This window comes from Azolla caroliniana, unplaced genomic scaffold (genome assembly GCF_043228905.1).
Source record: "Azolla caroliniana isolate FFs.n. ecotype wild unplaced genomic scaffold, voAzoCaro1.0.p SCAF_11, whole genome shotgun sequence".
NCBI lineage: Eukaryota > Viridiplantae > Streptophyta > Polypodiopsida > Salviniales > Salviniaceae > Azolla > Azolla caroliniana.
The window spans coordinates 2,719,221-2,738,960 of NW_028230446.1; the positions used below are offsets into that span (position 1 = coordinate 2,719,221).

At 37.9% G+C, this 19,740-nt stretch overlaps 2 protein-coding genes across 4 annotated transcripts; one reads left to right on the plus strand and one right to left on the minus strand.

The window, feature by feature from the left end:
* The first annotated feature begins 1,882 nt into the window (after positions 1–1,882).
* Positions 1,883–11,876, plus strand: LOC147857582 (uncharacterized). Of its 2 annotated transcripts, XM_087327438.1 has the most exons (7): positions 1,883–1,979; positions 2,062–2,207; positions 2,328–2,395; positions 2,767–2,962; positions 10,760–10,861; positions 11,090–11,267; positions 11,535–11,876. In XM_087327438.1, exons 4-7 carry the CDS (start codon positions 2,780–2,782, stop codon positions 11,708–11,710), a joined length of 639 nt encoding a protein of 212 aa, XP_087183564.1. In that variant the 5' UTR covers positions 1,883–1,979; positions 2,062–2,207; positions 2,328–2,395; positions 2,767–2,779; the 3' UTR covers positions 11,711–11,876. The 2 variants fall into 2 exon arrangements, with proteins under 2 accessions (XP_087183564.1, XP_087183565.1); XM_087327439.1 differs by lacking the exon at positions 10,760–10,861.
* Positions 11,877–13,379: 1,503 nt separating this feature from the next.
* Positions 13,380–15,440, minus strand: LOC147857583 (protein ELF4-LIKE 3-like). 2 transcript variants are annotated; one of them, XM_087327953.1, is made up of 2 exons: positions 15,297–15,440; positions 13,380–14,179 (listed from the first exon to the last, which is right to left on the minus strand). In XM_087327953.1, exon 2 carries the CDS (start codon positions 14,174–14,176, stop codon positions 13,790–13,792), a length of 387 nt encoding a protein of 128 aa, XP_087184079.1. In that variant the 5' UTR covers positions 14,177–14,179; positions 15,297–15,440; the 3' UTR covers positions 13,380–13,789. The 2 variants fall into 2 exon arrangements, with proteins under 2 accessions (XP_087184079.1, XP_087184078.1); XM_087327952.1 differs by having other exon boundaries at positions 13,380–14,203.
* Between the last annotated feature and the right edge of the window lie 4,300 nt (positions 15,441–19,740).

Sequence of the window (19,740 nt, forward strand, 5' to 3'; positions counted from 1 at the left end):
TTCATCCCCAAGGAGAAGAGGACCAAGTTGGCGACCCATGCAACAAAATGCATATTTCTCGGTTACGGAACCAATGGGGAGTTCAACTATAGGTTGTGGGACCTAGAGAACAGGAAATTGATAAGGAGTATTGACGTCGCCTTCAATGAAGACTCGATTCTCTCTGTGCAGAACTAGCAGAAAATAGTCAACAAAAAGGTTTCCTTCAAAATCGACAGAGATGTCGTAGAAGGACCAACCCACTGAGCCGAACAGGCGATTCGACAAATATTCGAAGAAAGCCAAGCTAGCAACTACTTTGCTAAATCCGAATCGGCAAAAGGTCCACTAGTCGAAATAGATTTGACTAAGAGATTGACAAGAGGTGAAAGAGACAGAGTCGAAACGACCAAATCACCCAAATAGGCCAAGGCACCAAAAGGTCACATAGAACCAACCAAGGCACCAACCAATTCGTCAATCAATCCCGAAGAAGGGGAGGATGACTCGACATCGCCGAAATCCTATTGTAGGGGCGAGTCATCCAATAGGACTCCTGAAGATGGTTCAAGTAATACCGATTGGCCAAGTGAGCCGATTGAAGAAATTGAATCAACAAAATCGGCACCCAGGAGATCTGGACGAGTTTGAAGGCCGACAAAGTTCTATCAACTGGGCCTCGACTTTGCAACTACACAGGTGTAGGCGAACCAAGCTATAGTCGCGCCAGACGTTGACAAGCCATGAAATCCGAGGTGGACTCTATTCATCAGAATCAAACATGGGAGGTGGTTAAACTACCAATTGGACGGAAGTTGTTGCCCTGCAAATGGGTCTTCAAATACAAATATGTATCTTACTCAGAGAAACCCAAATACAAAGCTCGGCTCGTCGCAAAGGATTCCAAACAAGAACATGGGGTTGACTACAACAAGATATTCTCACCAGTAATCAAGATGACCACCCTTCAGCTCCTACTTGGAGCCATGGCGACTGAAGACCTAGAACTCGAGTAGTTGGACGTCAAGACGACAATCCTACATGGAGATCTGGAAGAAGACATCTACATGTCTCAACTAGAAGGCTTGACGGCGATAGGGGAGGAAGGTCACCTCGTATGTTGACTAAAGAAAAGCCTTTATGGCTTAAAACAAGCGCCAAGGATGTGGTACCAAAAGTTCAACTCCTACATCCGGCAGCTTGGCTACCACCGGTCTGACTCCGACCCATGCATGTATATTCAGCAACTAGCCGACGAATCCTATAGAAGACATTAATATATCTTTCTTTCTTCTGTTTCTTTTCTATGTTTGTAATTAGCTTTACCCTAAAGGTAAATTATTATACTACTAACAGTACGTCTTGGGTTCGAAACCGAAATTTCTCACCTCTATTACTTCACACATCTCTCTCTCTCTCTCTCTCTCTCTCTCTCTGCGAGCACAAAGAAACCGTTAACCAACTCTTCTTGCTTCTTCGCCATCGCTGCTTTTTCTCTGTCTCTCTGTCTCTCCTGCACACAGACGTATGCTCCTCGCCACGGATCCTCCTGCCGTCGCGAATTTCGGACTTGCTCCATCCATGCTCTCCAGTCTCCATCTCTCTTACCCCCTCCCTTCATCGCCAGAATCGCCATCGCCATCGCCATCACCTTCATCTTCACCTTCGTCTTCAGCATCGTCCTCATCCTTCTGATTCTCCGCCGCTACATCATTATACCACGTCCTATCATTCTCTGCCACGATGCACCGTCTGCGTGTACCAGTGAGCAGCACGCTGTAAGGTAAAGCTCTAACCTCCCGTTTCATGTACGTTTCCGTTTCTCCTTCCCGTTTCATTGCATACTTTGTCCTTCAAGTCTCAGCGATTTGGTTCAAATTGACGCTGACATAGGATTTTGTGCAGAATCTGTAATTAAAGAACGCATAATATTCCTTATGTTGTCTTAATAACTTCCGCTACTATGCCACCTCTTCTCTGTCAATTCTACAAGAGACATGGTATGTTTCTCTTTTTTCCTGTATTTTTTGCATCTAAAATGAGATATTTGGTGCGAGCTTTTATCTGATCATTTATGCGCAGGAAACGTAAAATAACAATATACTGTAAATGGACGCAGCCGTATGTTTTCCCATTCATTTTCTTAAAGTTTCCAAATACATTTGCTGGTGGAGCGATTTCATACCAAATGTTTTCTAGAGCCTGTTTCGGAAACGTAAAGAGAAACGGTATCAAAGTGGATGCAGCGTGTTTCCTCATTTACTTGATAATTCTTTCACGTTTTTTGCACACCTTGGCATCCCAGGTCAAAAGTTTGATGTAGAAAGTTCATGCGTGATTCTGTGCAGGGATTGTACTAAAAGAATGTAAATAGAAGAGATTCTGCCTCAAGGGGAAACGAGAGGAAATCTATTTTGTAAGCACATCAAGGATGTTGAGCGATAGACATTAAAATTGGAATCTTTCATCTTTAAAGTACTTCAGAAAAGAATTGGTTCAAAGATCATCCGTGCAAAGAAATACTGTTTGGTCAATAGACATTTGTTTGATTTTCATCAACAATTCTTTTACCATGTGCATAAATTGGAATCCCAGATTAGGCATTTGATACAAAATTTGAAAGAATGTAACTAGATAGATTGTAGATTTTGCTTAAAGAGAAGGAGAGAGTAATTACATTTTGATCATGCTGTTTTAACTTATACTACATCCAATATCTGCATGCTTTACCATCCACGAGTATTAGAGTGTGTTGTAGAATGCTTATTGTCTCCTGATTTTTTGCAGAAACCACAAAGGGATGCATGAAATGGAGAAGATGTTTCAACAGGAAGAGAAAGAGAGATCATTATCATGTGAGCAAGTAGTTGAAGAGAAACAAGAGGCAATGGTGATGAAAAATAGGTTTCTCAAGCATACTATTGAAAATCCACAGCTCAATCAGTATTGGTATTCTGCTCATACTATCTCTGTCCTTGTTAAGGTACGTTTTCTCCTCTTAACAAGCAAAACAAACAACGTTCGTTTGTGTTAATATTCTGTTTTAGACGTTTCATGCTTGGTCTCTCAGGATTGATCGTTTCCAAAAATGTATATTGGCATATTTATGGTAATGATACACACATGTATGTATGCATGTGTGTGTGTGTGTATGTCAGTGTCAAGTGTTAGTTTCAGTGTAAATAAGAGAGGACTTGTGCATGTCTATCTATATAGTAAATAAGAGAAAACTTATGCATGTCTATCTATATATAGGATTCTTATTATTGTGAAAAGTGCTACGTTGTTGAATTATTCAATAACAGCTTAGAACTAGATTACAACTTTAATTATATGTACTTAATACACACTTATACATAATGAATTTCCAGAACTTATATTATGATCAATTTCAGATAGCAAACATGTCCAATCATGCTGGCATAACAAAGTTGAGATGTCACATTACCACAAAGTTGCTCCGTAGTTCATGACAAAGTCACTTACAGAATGCCCATTCAATTATTATTGTAGTTTCTACTTTTCCAGATCCTACTTTCTTATAAATTTAATGACCCTTGATGAGCAGACACGCCTCTGTAATCGGATTCATGCTACTCCTAGTATATCAACACTATTAGTGAATAATACTAATTCTCTAACTAATAATACATTTGCATGCCTCTGTGATAATTCACAGCCTCATAGTCCTCCAGTCTAAATGCTAACAACATCATAATAATTGAGAACAGTTAGCTGAATGTCCAACTAGGTAGATTCTTGCAATGATCATCGAAGTAGATTGCGATCTCTAGCCAATTGACCACAAGCCGCATTGTTTGTGCAACTTGCATCAAATCCCTCGTGCACTTTTTGACCCCTCTTGATTTTTTTGCTATAGTATCAAACATTTCCCTCTATATGTGCCTGATTTTGGTTGTGTTCGTATTATGTTGGATCCTCCATTTGATGTTCCTTCACGAACTTCCAATCATCATAAATGTAAAGCAGACTCATGGTGTCGCTACTTTTTCCCTTTTGTGACATTTCTCCAAGGTTAAGAAATGTTTTTCCTGATCCGACTTTTTGGTTGTGATTGCGTTGAGCTTTTCAACTTAGATCTTCCTCCTTCTGAGCACTCCTTTGAGTGGTCCTATATCGTCCTCTTGCTCCTGAGCTATAGTATCAAACATTTCCCTCTATATGTGCCTGATTTTGGTTGTACACCATTGTTCGTATTACATTGGATCCTCCATTTGATGTTCCATCACGAACTTCCAGTCATCATAAATGTAAAGCAGACTCATGGTGTCACTACTTTTTCCCTTTTGAGACATTTCTCCAAGGTTAAGAAATGTTTTTCCTGATCTGACTTTTTGGTTGTGATTGCGTTGAGCTTTTCAACTTAGATCTTCCTCCTTCTGAGCACTCCTTTGAGTGGTCCTATATCGTCGTCTTGCTCCTGAGCTAATGAGGTTTTTGTTTCCCCTCACTACCCTTTCCATTTGGGTTGTTTCCACCACAGCCAGAACCTGATTACTGATCCAGCGGATCATATAGAATGTCTCCTTACATTTTTATTAAACTCCATTGCCAAATTGAGTGTTGATGTGGTCTCAGTTGATACGATGCTTCTTTAAGGTGACTCTTTTGTGATTCTTTTACACACACCTTTCTCCAGTCTTCTAGTTCTTTTATTGCCGTTCCTGCTTGCGCTGAGGATGTTGTTCCCCCTCACTCTACCAAATTTGTTTGGGTCTTTTCCACCACAGAGAGCGCCTGGCCATCAATTTGGTGGATAATATTGAATGTAGTCCTTCATACATTCACTTTAAGTCCAGCTTTACCAGTGTAATTGTTGGCAAGGTCTTTCAATTCTATGCTTCTTTAAGCTGACTCTTCTTAAATTCCTTTACTCCCACATTCGTGCTCCCTTTTCTTGTTCTCCATTGTCACCCCTTCTCATACCACTCTCTTGTGCCTGACCAGTTCCTGCAAATCTTGTCTGGGATGGGAGGAAATATTCCTGAATGCCGCTAAAGTGGCTGCAGGTTATGTTTCCACAAGCCAATAGGTGAGGCCAGTCCAGAAAGAAGTTCCCAATCTCTGGAACCAATTATGAAAGCGAATTCCAATGCAGCTCAGATTCCCGTGATCAGGGAACATAAAGAAAATTCAATGAAGCATCCTGAGAAGCGACTAACAAATGTGGAGAAGACTGTGGTTCATGCAGAAGGTGTGTTCTAAGTGAAGTAGATTGGGCCTGCCCTGCAAAGACAAAATGGAAAGATCTGGAATGACAATGGAATGAGAAGATGTGTGAGGTGTAAAGGCCCGTAGTTCACAAATTAGGTAATTATTCGTATATGTGAACACATTGTTCACCTGGACAGGACACCTCCTTTTGTAATGTGAACACACCTCTTTCTTTGTAGGGTTAACTAATATAATAGCCTTTTTTCTTGTGTACCAATCAAGGCGGTTGGGTACACCCAAAAATTTGTGTCTCTACTCTCTGTTTGCTGAACATCATCCCTCAATAACTGCTCCCTCAAACATCCCTCTTTACCATTAAGATGTGCGGAAGGACTGGAGACCACCATAATACCATAATTAGTGGAGATAAAGGCAATAAGATCATCCTCAAGAAAGGAACAATCAGTTAGAGTAAAGGGCTCACCGAGAAGACAATGAACCAAAGCTGATAGTATTCAGGGATACATATATATCCAAGGATAACGCTGTACCTCAAATAGAGGCAATTATAAAACTTCCGACAAATGAAGTCAAGAGGTCAGGTAGGACAAGACTTGGCCACGATGTACTCCACAAATTGGTAGAAGCAGTCATAAAGGAAATTACTAGTTAACTTCAAAAAAACATGTGAAACTGCTGGCATCCTTTCATGAGACCCTTTAGACTCATCCACGGCGTCCAGTCAAGAGAAACTTGTGATAATCCATAATATTTATATTATATCTTAACACCCCCGTAATATAAATTTTCTGGATCTTCTTTTCATCAATACAATTTGAGCTTTGTGTAGTGTTGCTAATATTTTTATTATCACTCTAGTTGTTTAAGAAAGTCCGCCCATGTTATAGTTGTTCAAATATAGTGTAGGTCGAGTTCTTTCATTTCGATAAGATCTCTTTGAAGTGGTTCTTAGGCTTTAGATGTTTATTTTGATAGTTAGCTTGAGATTTACGATAAAATTAATACAAGATTGATTGTCACAACATATTTTTATATGCAACAACTTTATTACATAAAGTTCTTATGGAATACTATAATTAAGCCATAAACTTTCTTTTGCCGCTAGTGCATGGTTACATACACTGTATTGGTGGATGATACCACCCATGTAGTTTGGTTCTTTGTTCTCCATGATACGGTGCCATAGGTGATCATGCTAACCATTTCAAAAGTAGAATGGGTCGAGTCGATGTCTCCCCCCCAAATCGGAATGCATCCCTCCATGAAGAGGTGAGGTGAGACATCCCGTCAAGTTGTTACCGTACGAGATGTACGGAGATTATAAGTATTATGAGGGTGAAAGACTATAGTGTTGTGTGAATGTGTTATGTGCACGAGAACGAGTATGAGTGTAAGTGCGAGTATATGCGTATGTAAACACATGCACATGTGTGTGCATGTGGACAGATAGGAAAGGGTGTGAGTGAATGATATGTGTGGATGGCTTGAGGGGGCATGCACCCCTATGTATCTAACCCTCATTGTACTATTTAACCCCCTTATGGGGCATGAAATGAATATGAAGAAACCATCTCTCAATTTCTCTCTCTCTTTGACGTCTATTTCATCATTCTTGGTGTGTATGTGGAGGATCTTCCAGTAGCCTCAAATAGCATTGAAGCACTCTACTCGACAACTATAACAAGCATTTCAGGTGAAAGATTAGGCCTGATGGAGTATTGCCTTGGCATGAAAGTAGCTCACAACTATTCAAGGAAAATTTTAGAATTTCTCAAAAGAAGCTAATTGAGAAATATTTCAAAAATATGAAATGCAGGAGCGCAACGTGATTTTGACACCAATATTCATGGTTCCATGTTTAAGTTATCAATTAATGGTAGTCCTATGTCACAAGAAGAAGTCAAATTCATGAAGACCATCCCTTCTAAAAAATACAAAGTTTTTGCTATAAGTTGCACAAGGTCCCAATGCATCATTTAGTGTTTGGCTACCCTCTCTAGGTTTAGGCAAAACCTCAACACATTGGGTAACTCTCAAGAGAGTGATGAGGTACATTAAGTACACAAAAGTAATGGTAATCACCTCTCCAATCTTGGAAGTTGTCCCCATGTGAAGGATGACTCACCTCATCAAGGATGGATGAGTTCTGATTTGGAGGGTAGATGTGGGTTTGTGTTGTTCTACTTCTAGTATGGTTTCCAGGTTCGCGGATGGTGCCATATCATGGAGACTGAAGAAGCAAACTATAATGACATTAACATCCATTGAAGTGGAGCATGTTCCTGTGGCACTAGTATTGAAAGAATATTATTGCTTAAATGTTTTCTAAGGAACTTAATGTAATAAAATTTGCTGCATATAAAAATGTATTGTGATAATCAATCTTGTATTCAAATGGCCATAAATCCTAAGCTCACCAATCAAAATAAACACATTAGGCCAAGCACCACTTTATACGAGATTTCTTGAAATGAAAGAGCTCAAGCTTCACTTTACTTCAACAACTACAATGTGGGCTGGCTTTCTTACACACAAAAAATGTTAGTAGCTCAGATTTATATCTACAACGAAGAGAAAACCCAGAATATCAATATAATTGGGAAGGTGTTAAGATATAATATAAATATTAACATCTATATTAGTAAAGAAAGGAAATATGTGTTGTTATTAGTAAAGACATTTTGTTTTCACTTTTTTTGTGCACATTTTTAGTCATCGTTACAAGTCAACATTGTAACCATTGAATAACATCATCTATACAACACACTATTTACACGATCCTACACGTGCCTAGGAGTGACATTCACAAGGCCTTGGTTCTCCTAATGGGAGGCTGCTTGTGCTCGACTTTGTTCACATATGTAGTTCCAAGAGAAACTATATTGTGGTTATTTGGTACACGTGTCACATCAACTCTTCTCTATGGAGTAGAAATTTGGGGACTAGAGCTAAGTCTTGACAAGGCAAAAAACTGCAAAGAGTCTTAATGATTGCTCTCATGATAAGGAGCAGGCATCGGTGCTTTGGATATAATCTGAGTAGAGATGGGAGCAGCTCCAATAATCATCGAGGCATTATTTTGATTAGTGACCAACATCCGATGACTTTACGGGTTCCCTAAATAGAAGGTACTCAAGGTTGGCATGCATGTCATCGAAACAACTTGTTGAACATTGAGATTGTTTTGTTGAAATGCAACAATGGTACAAATCACATGGCAAAAGCATACATGCACTACCCCATTCTAATATAGCTTGGATTGTCCCTATCTAAACATGACCAAAGTGGAAGAAGTAGAGTGATTTGAATTGATATTCTTTTCAACTTGGAAAACAAAATAGCATGGATCAGCCCTAAAACATCTCTTGGTTGGAAGATGGCCCACTATAAGACAATTTTTCTCCAGCCCTCTTATATGGACATGCATTCTGTAGTGCGATAAGCCAGCTGCCAACTTCTTCACATCAGTTAGAGTTTGACATAGGCAAATATGCATGCATAATACCTATAGAGGAAAGAATTTGATGATTGTGTCATCAAGGAGTGGAATCTAAATAACACAATGGTTGTCATTGTACTATTTTTTATGAAATAAGTGTGAGATTCCATCGCCCTTTAAGCAAAGCTTGGACCCACCACACAAGGTAATGGAATATGAAGACCAACAGTGCCTAGGGCTTTTCTTGCTAGAACTTAAGAGACACATTTGGGCAGTAGCAAGTTGTCATGAATGTAGGCCCTGAACTTGTGAACCACAATCTCACTACCCTTGTCATTGATAGATAAAGGCCATTATCTCCTGCCGTCATAGGTGCTTCCCTTGCTTCAGAGATCTCTACATTCTTGATCGACCAATGCTAGAGATCTTTCAAAGACAAAAATTACAATATATCTGACTCGAGAATCTTACATGTATAGACAACAAGATTCTTTAGTCATGTCTTATTCTATTTCTATTAATTATTTTCCGTAGTCATATTTATTTAGGTTTGTTGTTCTCAAAGTGTAGACAACATTTTAAGATGTTATATCTTATTTGGTCTCATAGGCCATTCTGGCCTCTTAAAAGATGTTACTATATCCTTCTTTCTTTCTCTCTCTGTCTCTCCGTATCTCTTTCTATTTTCTCTATTTATCATTTATCATTTTACTATTATTGCTCTTCCCCTTACAAATTGAAGAAAGTCAATCCTCATGGGAATGGAACCCAATCATCCCCAGATGATGCTCTGTCATCCATAGATGAACCGACCATCTTTGATGAAGCAGGAGAAGGCAACCTCCAAGGAAAAAGTGACCATAATAATGGAAAATTAGCTACAATATTGGGCCCCGCACAAGCTGAAGCTGAATATATCATCAACATATAGTTTAGCATATCAATTTTCTGATAATAAAGTATATTATGGAGAAGGAGACTTTGAAACAACACCTGTTGTTCAATGATATGCTATGCATGCGTATGTATCCTGTGTGTCTTGTGACATCTCAATGTTATCAAAGCATGGTTGGAGATGCTGTTTTTAATCCAAATTTGATCGTCTTATAAGTTGTAAGAATTCGTTATATCTGTGTAAATGGGTGGTATTGAGTAAATGTAACAATGTCTAATTGTAACTTTTTAAGTAATCCGATGGAATATCACAGAAGCAATCAATCAACCAATGATTCCATAACAGAAGTACATTTAAGGGATTCTCTTAGTCCAAAAAAGTATAGATATTGAGTCTATAAATAAGTTTCCTATGCTGCTCGATGCACCTTATTTGCCACTCTAGTAGATATTGCTTCATCGTCCACTGCTACTATGGCAGAATGCTTTACACACCCTTTCATGCCATTGTGTGTGCGGCCAAGCTCCCTTTATGGCAGAATTGCCTCAGATTTGGGCCGCTGCCATAGCAGTAGTCTGCTTCAATTTTAGCTGCTTTCCGTTAGGATTCATATGCTGACAATAGTATAATTACAAGTTGGCCCTATAGGATTCATATGCATGGTGTCTAATAAGAACAATGCTTATGGCTAAGAGCCAGGGTTAGGTGTTGCCAACTTTGATGGTGTTATGCAATGTTGAGTACTCTACGATCGGGAAGCATCTTCGGATGAACTGTAAGTATTTAGGAAAACTATATATATGATACCTATATTGTGATTACTAGTACTAAGTGTGATCCCAACATATTTATTGAAATATCTAGAAGCAGACGGATTAAGATTTTGATAAGACGAGGAACGGTGTGGACAAACAAGCACGCATAATGCACACCTTCCTCTCTAGCCCTTCAACTTGGAGAAATAGTTATCCATACAGCAATTCTATAATCCATGCAATTCATGGACAATGGCCTCCAAGAATGTGGATCAGAGATGCAAAAATGGTAGATTTTTGCAGAATGGCTTGACGAGTTTCATAATTTCAGTTTCTACCTGACTTTGTGGAAAATATTTGTTGGCATATCCCTTGTGTACTAGTTTCGATGATCATTCCTATGAGAACTAAAATCTTTCTGATTTCTCATTGATAGAAATTGAAACTTATTTTTAAATCTTTGACAAAATGTTTTATGCCATGTTGTAACCTAAGGAAATAGAAGAGGTTGCAAGCAAAGTTGCCTTCCTCTCAACACCAAGCTTATACTTCTCTCTCTACAATGCACATCTGAAAGAACAAAGCTTTGTATTTGATGTAAGCTATGTTACTCTCTGATTCAAATACTTCTCAAACATCTAAGTAACAAATGATGCATTGCCTCGTATTTACTAACATATCAAAGGTAGAAAGAGAAAAGTATTAACAATTATTTATTAAAATGTGGAGCTTATATTTTCCAAGTGTTAGATGGTCTCTTAGATGGGGAAATTGCTTAAAAAAGGTAATGCTTATTCCTGATCTTCCAGACCTTGATGTCAACAGATTGACACGCAGTGGCATAAACATCCTAATTTTGTAAGATGGGATTTCAACCAATCAAATAGTATACCGGATCACTTGTACCATACATTTGACCTTGTTGTAATTGATCCACCTTTTATCACATCAGTGGTGTGGGACAAATATGCTGAAGCCACTGCTTTCCTTCTAGTTCCTGGAGGTGAGTTTCACTGGCTCTTTTCTCAAAACAGAATTGCACTGTGCCTAATTCCTTCAGAAGCAATCTTATTTGCTCTTTTTCTGGAGTAGAACACCAGAATAACCCCAAAGTTTCATACATCAGTAGAAAACCCCTTTGATGCAGTTATTCAAAAATGGTATTCTAGTGATGTTTGGAAACTTTGGGGTATTTTGGTGAACTTAAGGCATGTTTTTTTAGGCTCTATTTAGTGTGATATGTTGAATGTCAGTTTGTTGGTGTCCGCAGGGAAAATCATACTCAGTACAGTGCAAGAAAATGCAGAGTTTCTAAAACGCCTTTTGAAGGTTCAACCTCAAGCATTTAAACCATCCATTCCGAATCTTGTTTATCAGTATAACTTTTATACGAATTATGGAAGTAAACATCTGTCGGTAAATAATCCAGAAATCATAGAAAGCTAACATACGCCAATATCTTATAAATATGACATAATTAACAACTAAAATAGGTAGAAGACTAACACAATATAGCTAGCTTGCATTTAAACCGTTTTCAAAGATTCATCAAACAAACATATAAATGGGGAGTTTATCTTATTGTTAATCAAAACCAAAATTTAGATGGCAACTTATCTTTCTCTTTGTACTCACACTAATTTATGAACATTGACTAATGTTAAGTTTGTCTTTCGATAGAGTTTTGCTGTTAATAATGTATAGCGTAATGATCAAAAACCAATTTATAAATATGGAGGTGTTGAAAAGTCTCATTAGTACTTGTCATCATAGATTGTACTCATTACTATTTGTGAACCATCTAATTTCCATGCATATGATTGATGCATATCTTAGTACATGAATCTTTACACATGCACTTACACATCACAAGCGTTGACTAAGTAGAAATGATTATTGTGGTTATTGGGAAGGAACTAGTCTAGTGCTTGGGTTATCGCAAAGAAAGTGCTTGTTCAAGACTAATATATGTAATATAACTCACAAAGAAAGTGAATTCTTAATCAATTTTTTATGTCTCACAAACATGTGGCTATGGGCTTTGATATTGTGTTAACCCTTTTAGAAAAATCGTGTAGAGATAATAAAATATTTGAAGATTATGTACATATTGGTATTGTTTTTTGTGGGCAATGATTAGGATTATTTTTTTGGGTTGTGAGATATCTCCCCATTCTATCATTGCCCAAAGAGATACAAAGGGACTGAAATTTGCAAGTAACAAGAATAACTATGCAACACGAGAAGTGGAAAGCCTACATCTTCGGTCTTTGATTGTGCATTTTTTGCCTTAAATAACATTGAATCCGCATAGTTATTTAAAAAAGGTTTTTACCTTTCCATTTTCATCACCCACACCAAATTCCATTGATGACACATAAGATTCTATGTAATCATTGAACCATAGACAAATAATATGTAGATTTTCCACTTAAATTATTTTGAAGCATTTATGACTACATATTTGAAGTATTTATGACCATACTTGATCTTAAGGTTCCTAGAGGAAGTCATTACAAATACAAATATCTCAAACAACATATGATTACTCTTTAATCCTTTGACGTAACTCTATTTGCAAGTAGCAAATTATCTGTTCAAACACGCGAATGAAAATTAAGCATAGACATGTGAAAGTAGGTAAAATGAGCCGACATAGATCTTCATTCTTGATCATTAGAGTGATCATCCATAGCTTTGTGTCGATGGAGTTGAAAGCCAACGACTACCCTTCATCCAACAATGGTCGACCACCCCCTTTATTGAGTCGATGGGCATCTAGGGATTTGTATATATTAATCTCATATGTAAAATTCTATACCTAATGGAAGGCGTTTTTTAGGAATGGAAAAAAAAAAAGAATCATAAAACTATATGTATCAGAGTAAGCAAAATAGTTAAGAATTATTATATAGAACTGTGTTAATATAAGTAAAAACGTTTTTTGCTTCGTCATTACTAAGATTTGAATTTTATGTTAAGAACTACCTCCATACAGTTATGTGGCATCATAAGCCAAAATCAGGGCAAAGTTTATCCTGTACACAAAGCAAAAGCAATAACATTCATATTGACTACTATCACCTAAAACCAATTGAAACATTGTAGTCAGAGACACATAAAAGGTATCCATGACAACCCAAAAGTTACAGAAAAGCTTATCGTGTTCAATTTACACAGCACTGGAGGAAAGATTATCTTGTTCAGATGGTAAATCTTAGTTGCCATTAATCCAGAATTAAATTAGCACTAAACATACATGCTTTCAAAGAAGTGCTTTTTTAAAGAATTCTCTCATTTCTGCTCTTAGTCATCTCCTACTAAAGACCGTGTTTTGAGAGACTGTTCCCATATTGTCAGAGAGGTCTTTTGGATATCATTTTCATTTTGCTTTTATCAAGCAGCACATGCAATTGAAAGCGGGTTTTTGGCGATTTTCCTCATTTTGCTTTGGAACAAAGAGTTTCCTTAGGGCTTTTCTCCATTCCTGTTGCAAAAGACACTCTTCTTCAGGGAGTTCAATCATTATGCATGTTCTGTTTTTGTTCCTGAAGTCGTAGCTATTTCATCAGAGTGTTTCTTCTCTTGATTGTCTGCCTTACGCTTCTGCGCTGCTTCTTCCTCCATATAGCTCACAAATGATGAAGAAAGGTTTGAATAGAGACCTACCACTTGGGTCATATTGCTATTGAGTTCTTTAATAAGTGCAACATTTCTTGCAATGTTATTCGGCATCTTCGATTCTTGGTTATGGTTGATTTCTCCTATCAGAAGTTTATTCTCTTGCAATATCTTCTGCACTTCAAAGAAGCTATTGTTTATTGCCTCCCAAGAATGTGTGGAAATATCCTGAACTTGTTCTCCTCGGTTTTGTTCTTGATTTGTAAGCATAGAGTTTCTTTCTGCTTCCATTCCCTACTGAGACAATCCACAGTTTCTCTCTCCACACACACACAATCATAAAATCTCATGATTTCATTCGAAACAAAATTCATTCAAACCATGGAATTGCTTATTCCATACATCCTCTCCTGTGTAAATCTATTGCTTTAGATAAACTTTGAGGAACAAGTCACGCAGGTTCTCTATCAATCACAATATGACGATACACAAAAATATAAATGACAATGCTTCATGCATAAATCTTCCTTCTCTATCCATTAACCATTTCAAAGATCCATAGCTTTGGACAGAAGTTTAAGTAGAACTCTACTAACCTAGATGTTAAGAAACGCTCTTTTCTAAATTTCTAGCAATCACAACTTCCAATAGAGTTCATGCATATGGTTGTCTTCTTACTTAAAAATATATTGTTTTGCACAAAATTTAAGGCAAAACTCTTTATAGTTGAGTGTAAATGGTCAGGAAATATCCTCTCTTTACATAGAAGAGAAATCTATCAATCAAAAAATCGATAACTCCATGGCATCATCATGCACGGGTATTGCATATATAAGGTTGCTTAACAGAACTATCTGTAGTCCGGAGAGAAACAGTATCTAGATTTTAATGCAATTACACTGGCACAAGAGCTTCTGATATGAGCAACTGATTCTTGCTGAAACTCAAAGTTATACTGAATAACCTCCTTTTTGTGATTCAATTGAGCAAAAAAGAGACTAATCTATCAATAACATCCCCACCACCGTTTTTTCTGAACTAACCTTTTTACAGATAAGAGAATGTGAATTTCGCTGTCAGGAGATGACATCTATAGTCTACCAAAAGTGGTGCTAATAAAGTGAGCAAACCGAGAGAAAATTGTATGGAATGCCATAAAGTGCATCAGTATGTTTGCCAAAGTAGTATGAAATCGAAGTACTTATAAAAAACAAAATTCCATTGACTTTATGGCTACATTAATTCCTTAATTTCTCCTGATGATACTCTTATTGGAAACACAGCAATTGAGATGACGAATTACCTGCTAAAATATCATAACAAAATCATCGAAATGCCAATGGGGAAGGGGGAGCCTAAAACAATCCAAATCGCTACACACACAACACAAGATACATAAACATATCCTCACCTTAGAGTGAAGTAGGATGAATCAAACTTTGGCATCCAAAACGCTACTCATCAGAAGGGTGGGAACATATGAAAGAGGAGCAGGAGATGGAGAGCAAGGCTGTTGCTTGCTTTTCCAAAGGCCTAATGCAAACGCATCTGAGAAAGAGGTGAGCTTAGAAGAAGAAAGAAGAAGGAAGAAGGGAGATTATACCTTTGAAAACGTGCAGAGACAGAGAAGAAGGAAGGAAGGAAGCTTACAGGTGGGATTTGCAGAGGCAGGGATGAACAAAGACAGAGCAGAGCAGGAGAAGGCCGTGTGTGACTCTGTTCTTCTTTTTTTTAACTTTCTTTTCTCTTTGTCCGTCAAGTCTAACGGAGCCGTTAAATCAGACGGCGCTGGGGTTGTTCGGGGCCGGATCAATTAAGGCGCACACTTTCTTGTGCCCACGAATCTCCTTTGAATTTCCATATGTATGTATGTATGTATGTATGTATATATATATGTATGTATATATGTATGTATGTATGGCTCGTGTCTAACTACTACCAAATATTAAAGAGAGCAAGTGAGGGAATCGCGGGCGCGGACGGTGCAAGTCGCTCAGCTGATGGCGCGTGCGATCTCCACCGTCCAATCTGGATAAAAAGCTGACAACATCTGTCATTAGGAGCCCGACTCTTTGACAACCTCTGCCACCAGGAGCCCAACTCTGTCATAAGGAGCCCCGCTATCTGACAGCCTCTTTCACTAGGAGCCCGACTCTGTCAAAAGGAGCCCCGTTGTCTGACAGCCTCGGTCACCAGGAGCCCGACTCTGTCAAAAGGAGCCCCGTTGTCTGACAGCCTCGGTCACCAGGAGCCCGACTCTGTCAAAAGGAGCCCCGTTGTCTGACAGCCTCTGTCACCAGGAGCTCGACTCTGTCAAAAGGAGCCCCGCTGTCTGACAGCCTCTGTCACTAGGAGCCTGACTCTCAAAAAAGTAAAAATAATAAAGAATAATATATTAATATAATAAAATAAAAATGAATAGGGTGTTGGTTAGAGTTATCCTTAAGTTTTGCTAGGTTTATGGTTCAAATCCTTCTTCTTTTTAATTCTTTCTCTTTGGTTTTTTTTCTTCTTCGATTACTTTCTTTATTAGGGTTTCAACATTTGGTTAGTCATTTTACACTTCATTTACATTTAAGGGTCGTAATAGTGGTATTGAATTGTCGTCTTTACAAGTTACAACGTGATGAATTCTTGTCTTTTGCAATTGTAGATCTTTTACCATATGATCCTTCTAATCCGCATCCTGCCCTTAACACTTTTGTTTAAGTAAAATTAGCTCTTACCATTTGGGCTATGTTGATTGTCACTTTAATATGCAACTCACTCATGTTCCAAGTTAAGTTAACTCTCGTAATTTGGGCTTTTTCTTGATTCTTTGACTTTATACCATGGAATACTCTACCTATGGATCATGAGCCAAAACAAGAAGAAATGACACAATGACACATTCACATTTTCAAACTCATTCGTTCACTCTATTCACAATAGTATGCAACTCACTCATGTTCCATGTAAAGTTAGCTATCATAATTTGGGCATTTTCTTGGTTCTTTGACTTTCTACCATGGAATACTACTACCTATGGATCATCAATCAACACAAGAATAGATTCTATTATACTCCATTCTCTCTTAACATTACTCAACTACAATATCTCATGATAATAGGACACGTTTAGCATGTATTGAACTCATATGTTAGTATTCTTGTAGGATTGTCTATAAGATTGAATTGTGACCCTTTTTTAGCATTGAATAGAAAATCCTTGGTTTAACACACCCAAGATCCATACAGTAAATTAATGGTTATTCATATAAGAACATTGAGATATTACCATGATGGCCTTTTCAGTGCAGCTACATGTATAATGTAACAAAGTTGTGATTTATGTTCGCTTCACAAAGAAATATAACAATGTGAGAAAAAATGAGCAAAAAGGTGTCATATAAAGATGCCCCAATATGTAGTTTTAGTTCATAGATACAAACTTGTGTAAAAAAAATATACACAGAACAGAATGATTTTTGAGGATTTCAAACAGAATTTTCAACATTAACCCTTATTTGAAACTTGAAACGTAATGTCATTGGAGATCTAGTGACATTTTTTATGCATAGAGATTGATAACATGTGAGACTATATTAACAGTATGTATCATGGACTAAGTATAATAAAGTGATAATCAAATAGAAGGCTTAATCCGATATCTCAAACTCAAGATCTTACTCAATTTAATGTTTAATAAAGACAAATATATGAAGGCACAAGTTATTGGACTTTCCTATCAAAGAACACCAAATAGAACTATAAAACAGATCTAACTCCACATTGAGTCAGATACAACCAAAATGAGATTCAAATATTGATTTTGATATTACAAAATCCATATACATCATCATCAGTTTTAGTTATACAAAAGTAGATCATCACCCTCAGAGTAGATCATAAGTAAATCCATTGGCATAAGAGTGTATCATAAGTAAATCCATTGCATTACTCATGTTGTCAATTAATCATATCCTCTAAACAAAATCCATTGCATACAAAAACCGAAAAATCAAAACTTCATCCTCTGAACAGAATCAAAACTCATCATCATGTATATAAACAATTTCATATAAACAAGCTTTACATCCATGTTACAAATAAGAGGCAAGAAGAAGATACACAAGACGTATAGATGCCATATTACAAAATCAACCATTTACAACAGGCCACGATCATTCAAGTTGCCTTGGTTACAATATGCAAAAAAGGTTGGTAGCCTTGGTTCCAACGTACTAAAAATATTTACAACATTGTTACAAAAAATTGATACAAAAAAGCTTGATAATACACTGATATCATATATTTTATGTTACGAAGTATAACATTTCCTCCGGTTAATATATGGGAAAGCCCAAAATCCGGCATGCCCATTTTGCCAACGTTTTCGAAGGAGCTCCACATCTTCGAATCTGAACCATTGCTCCTTACCCTACACCAATGCACACATTTGTTGCAGCTCTTACATATAGCAAATGCCATTATTCAATACTTGGGCCATACTTACAAAATCTGTTGAATCGGATCCAAATCACCCAATGTCTTCCAGCTGACCGTCGGTGAATTATTCAATGGGTCACAGTAGACTATTGGGCTCCTCCTCAACATTTCTTCATATTGATGCTGAAATTATAACAATGCATTTATATGATACATTTGAAAAATGGAAACAACTAAGTCTCTCACCATGTTAGAATATGGAACCATGTGATCAAATGTAAATGAAAAGAAACCCTAAACGATGTAAAACATAAAAGTAGCCATGAAAATACATACCTATTATTGCCTTCATTTTGCAGATCGAATGTAGGTGGTTGGGAAGTGCTTGCTGGCAGAAAGTGGTGCTCCTCTCAAATTCTGGCGGAAAGTGTTGTGCCTCTCCGATTTTGGTGGAAAGTGGTGCTCCTCTCTGATTCTTCCCTCCAAATACCCTAAAACTCTCTTTTCAAAATAGGTTCAAAATGAGTGATTCAAGGTTTTTATAATAAGTGCTCATTAATAATGAGCGGGGCTCCTTTTGACAGAGTCGGGCTCCTGGTGACAGAGGTTGTCAGGCAACAGGGCTCCCTTTGATAGAGTCGGGCTCCTAGTTACAAAGGTTGTCAGACAGTGGGGCTCCTAGTCGGGCTCCCCAATAAGTGACGATTTCTCCGCGTGTTTTTTTTCCCCACATCGGACAGTGCAAATCGCATGTGCCCTCGGCTGAGCGACCTGCATCGTCCCTCTCTGTGATTCCCTCACTTGCCCTCTTCAATTTTTGGTGGTATTTAGACACCACGATATGTATGCATAATGTATGTATGTATGTATGTATGTATGCGACGCGTGTCTAACTACTACCAAATATTAAAGAGAGCAAGTGAGGGAATCGCGGACAAGGACGGTTATAGGTCGCCCAAATTAGGGTGCGTGCAATCTGCACCGTCCGATGTGGATAAATAAAAAAAGCGCGCGCTTAAAAGTTCACTTTTTAGGGAGCCCGACCATAGATGAAGCAGGAGCCCCCACTAATCCGAGGTAGGAGCCTGATTCCCTAAAGTAGGAGCCCTAGTAGCTCGTCTGATCCGAGGTAGGAGCCCTACTCACTGAAGCAGGAGTCCTAGGAGCCCGACCCACCGAATGTAGGACCCCTACTCATTATTTTTTGGAGACTATAAAAACTATGACCCCTATTGTTTAAACCTATTTTTCAAACAGGACGCTATGGTTTTTGGAGGGAAGAATTAGCGAGGAGCACCACATGTTGCCGGGGAGCACCTGCCAACCACCTACATCCGCACTAGATTTGCAAAACTTGTCACAAGAGGTATATATTTTGATGTTTTAATCTTTTTTTGGGCTACAAAAATAGTCCCAATGAAACTTTT

Coding starts and splice junctions, on each gene's coding strand:
- LOC147857582 (XM_087327438.1), top strand. CDS start 2,780: ATGCATGAAATGGAGAAGATGTTTCAACAGGAAGAGAAAGAGAGATCA. Junction 2,963..10,759: donor CTATCTCTGTCCTTGTTAAG/GTACGTTTTCTC, acceptor TTGTAACCTAAG/GAAATAGAAGAGGTTGCAAG. Junction 10,862..11,089: donor AACAAAGCTTTGTATTTGAT/GTAAGCTATGTT, acceptor TGATGTCAACAG/ATTGACACGCAGTGGCATAA.
- LOC147857583 (XM_087327953.1), bottom strand. CDS start 14,176: ATGGAAGCAGAAAGAAACTCTATGCTTACAAATCAAGAACAAAACCGA.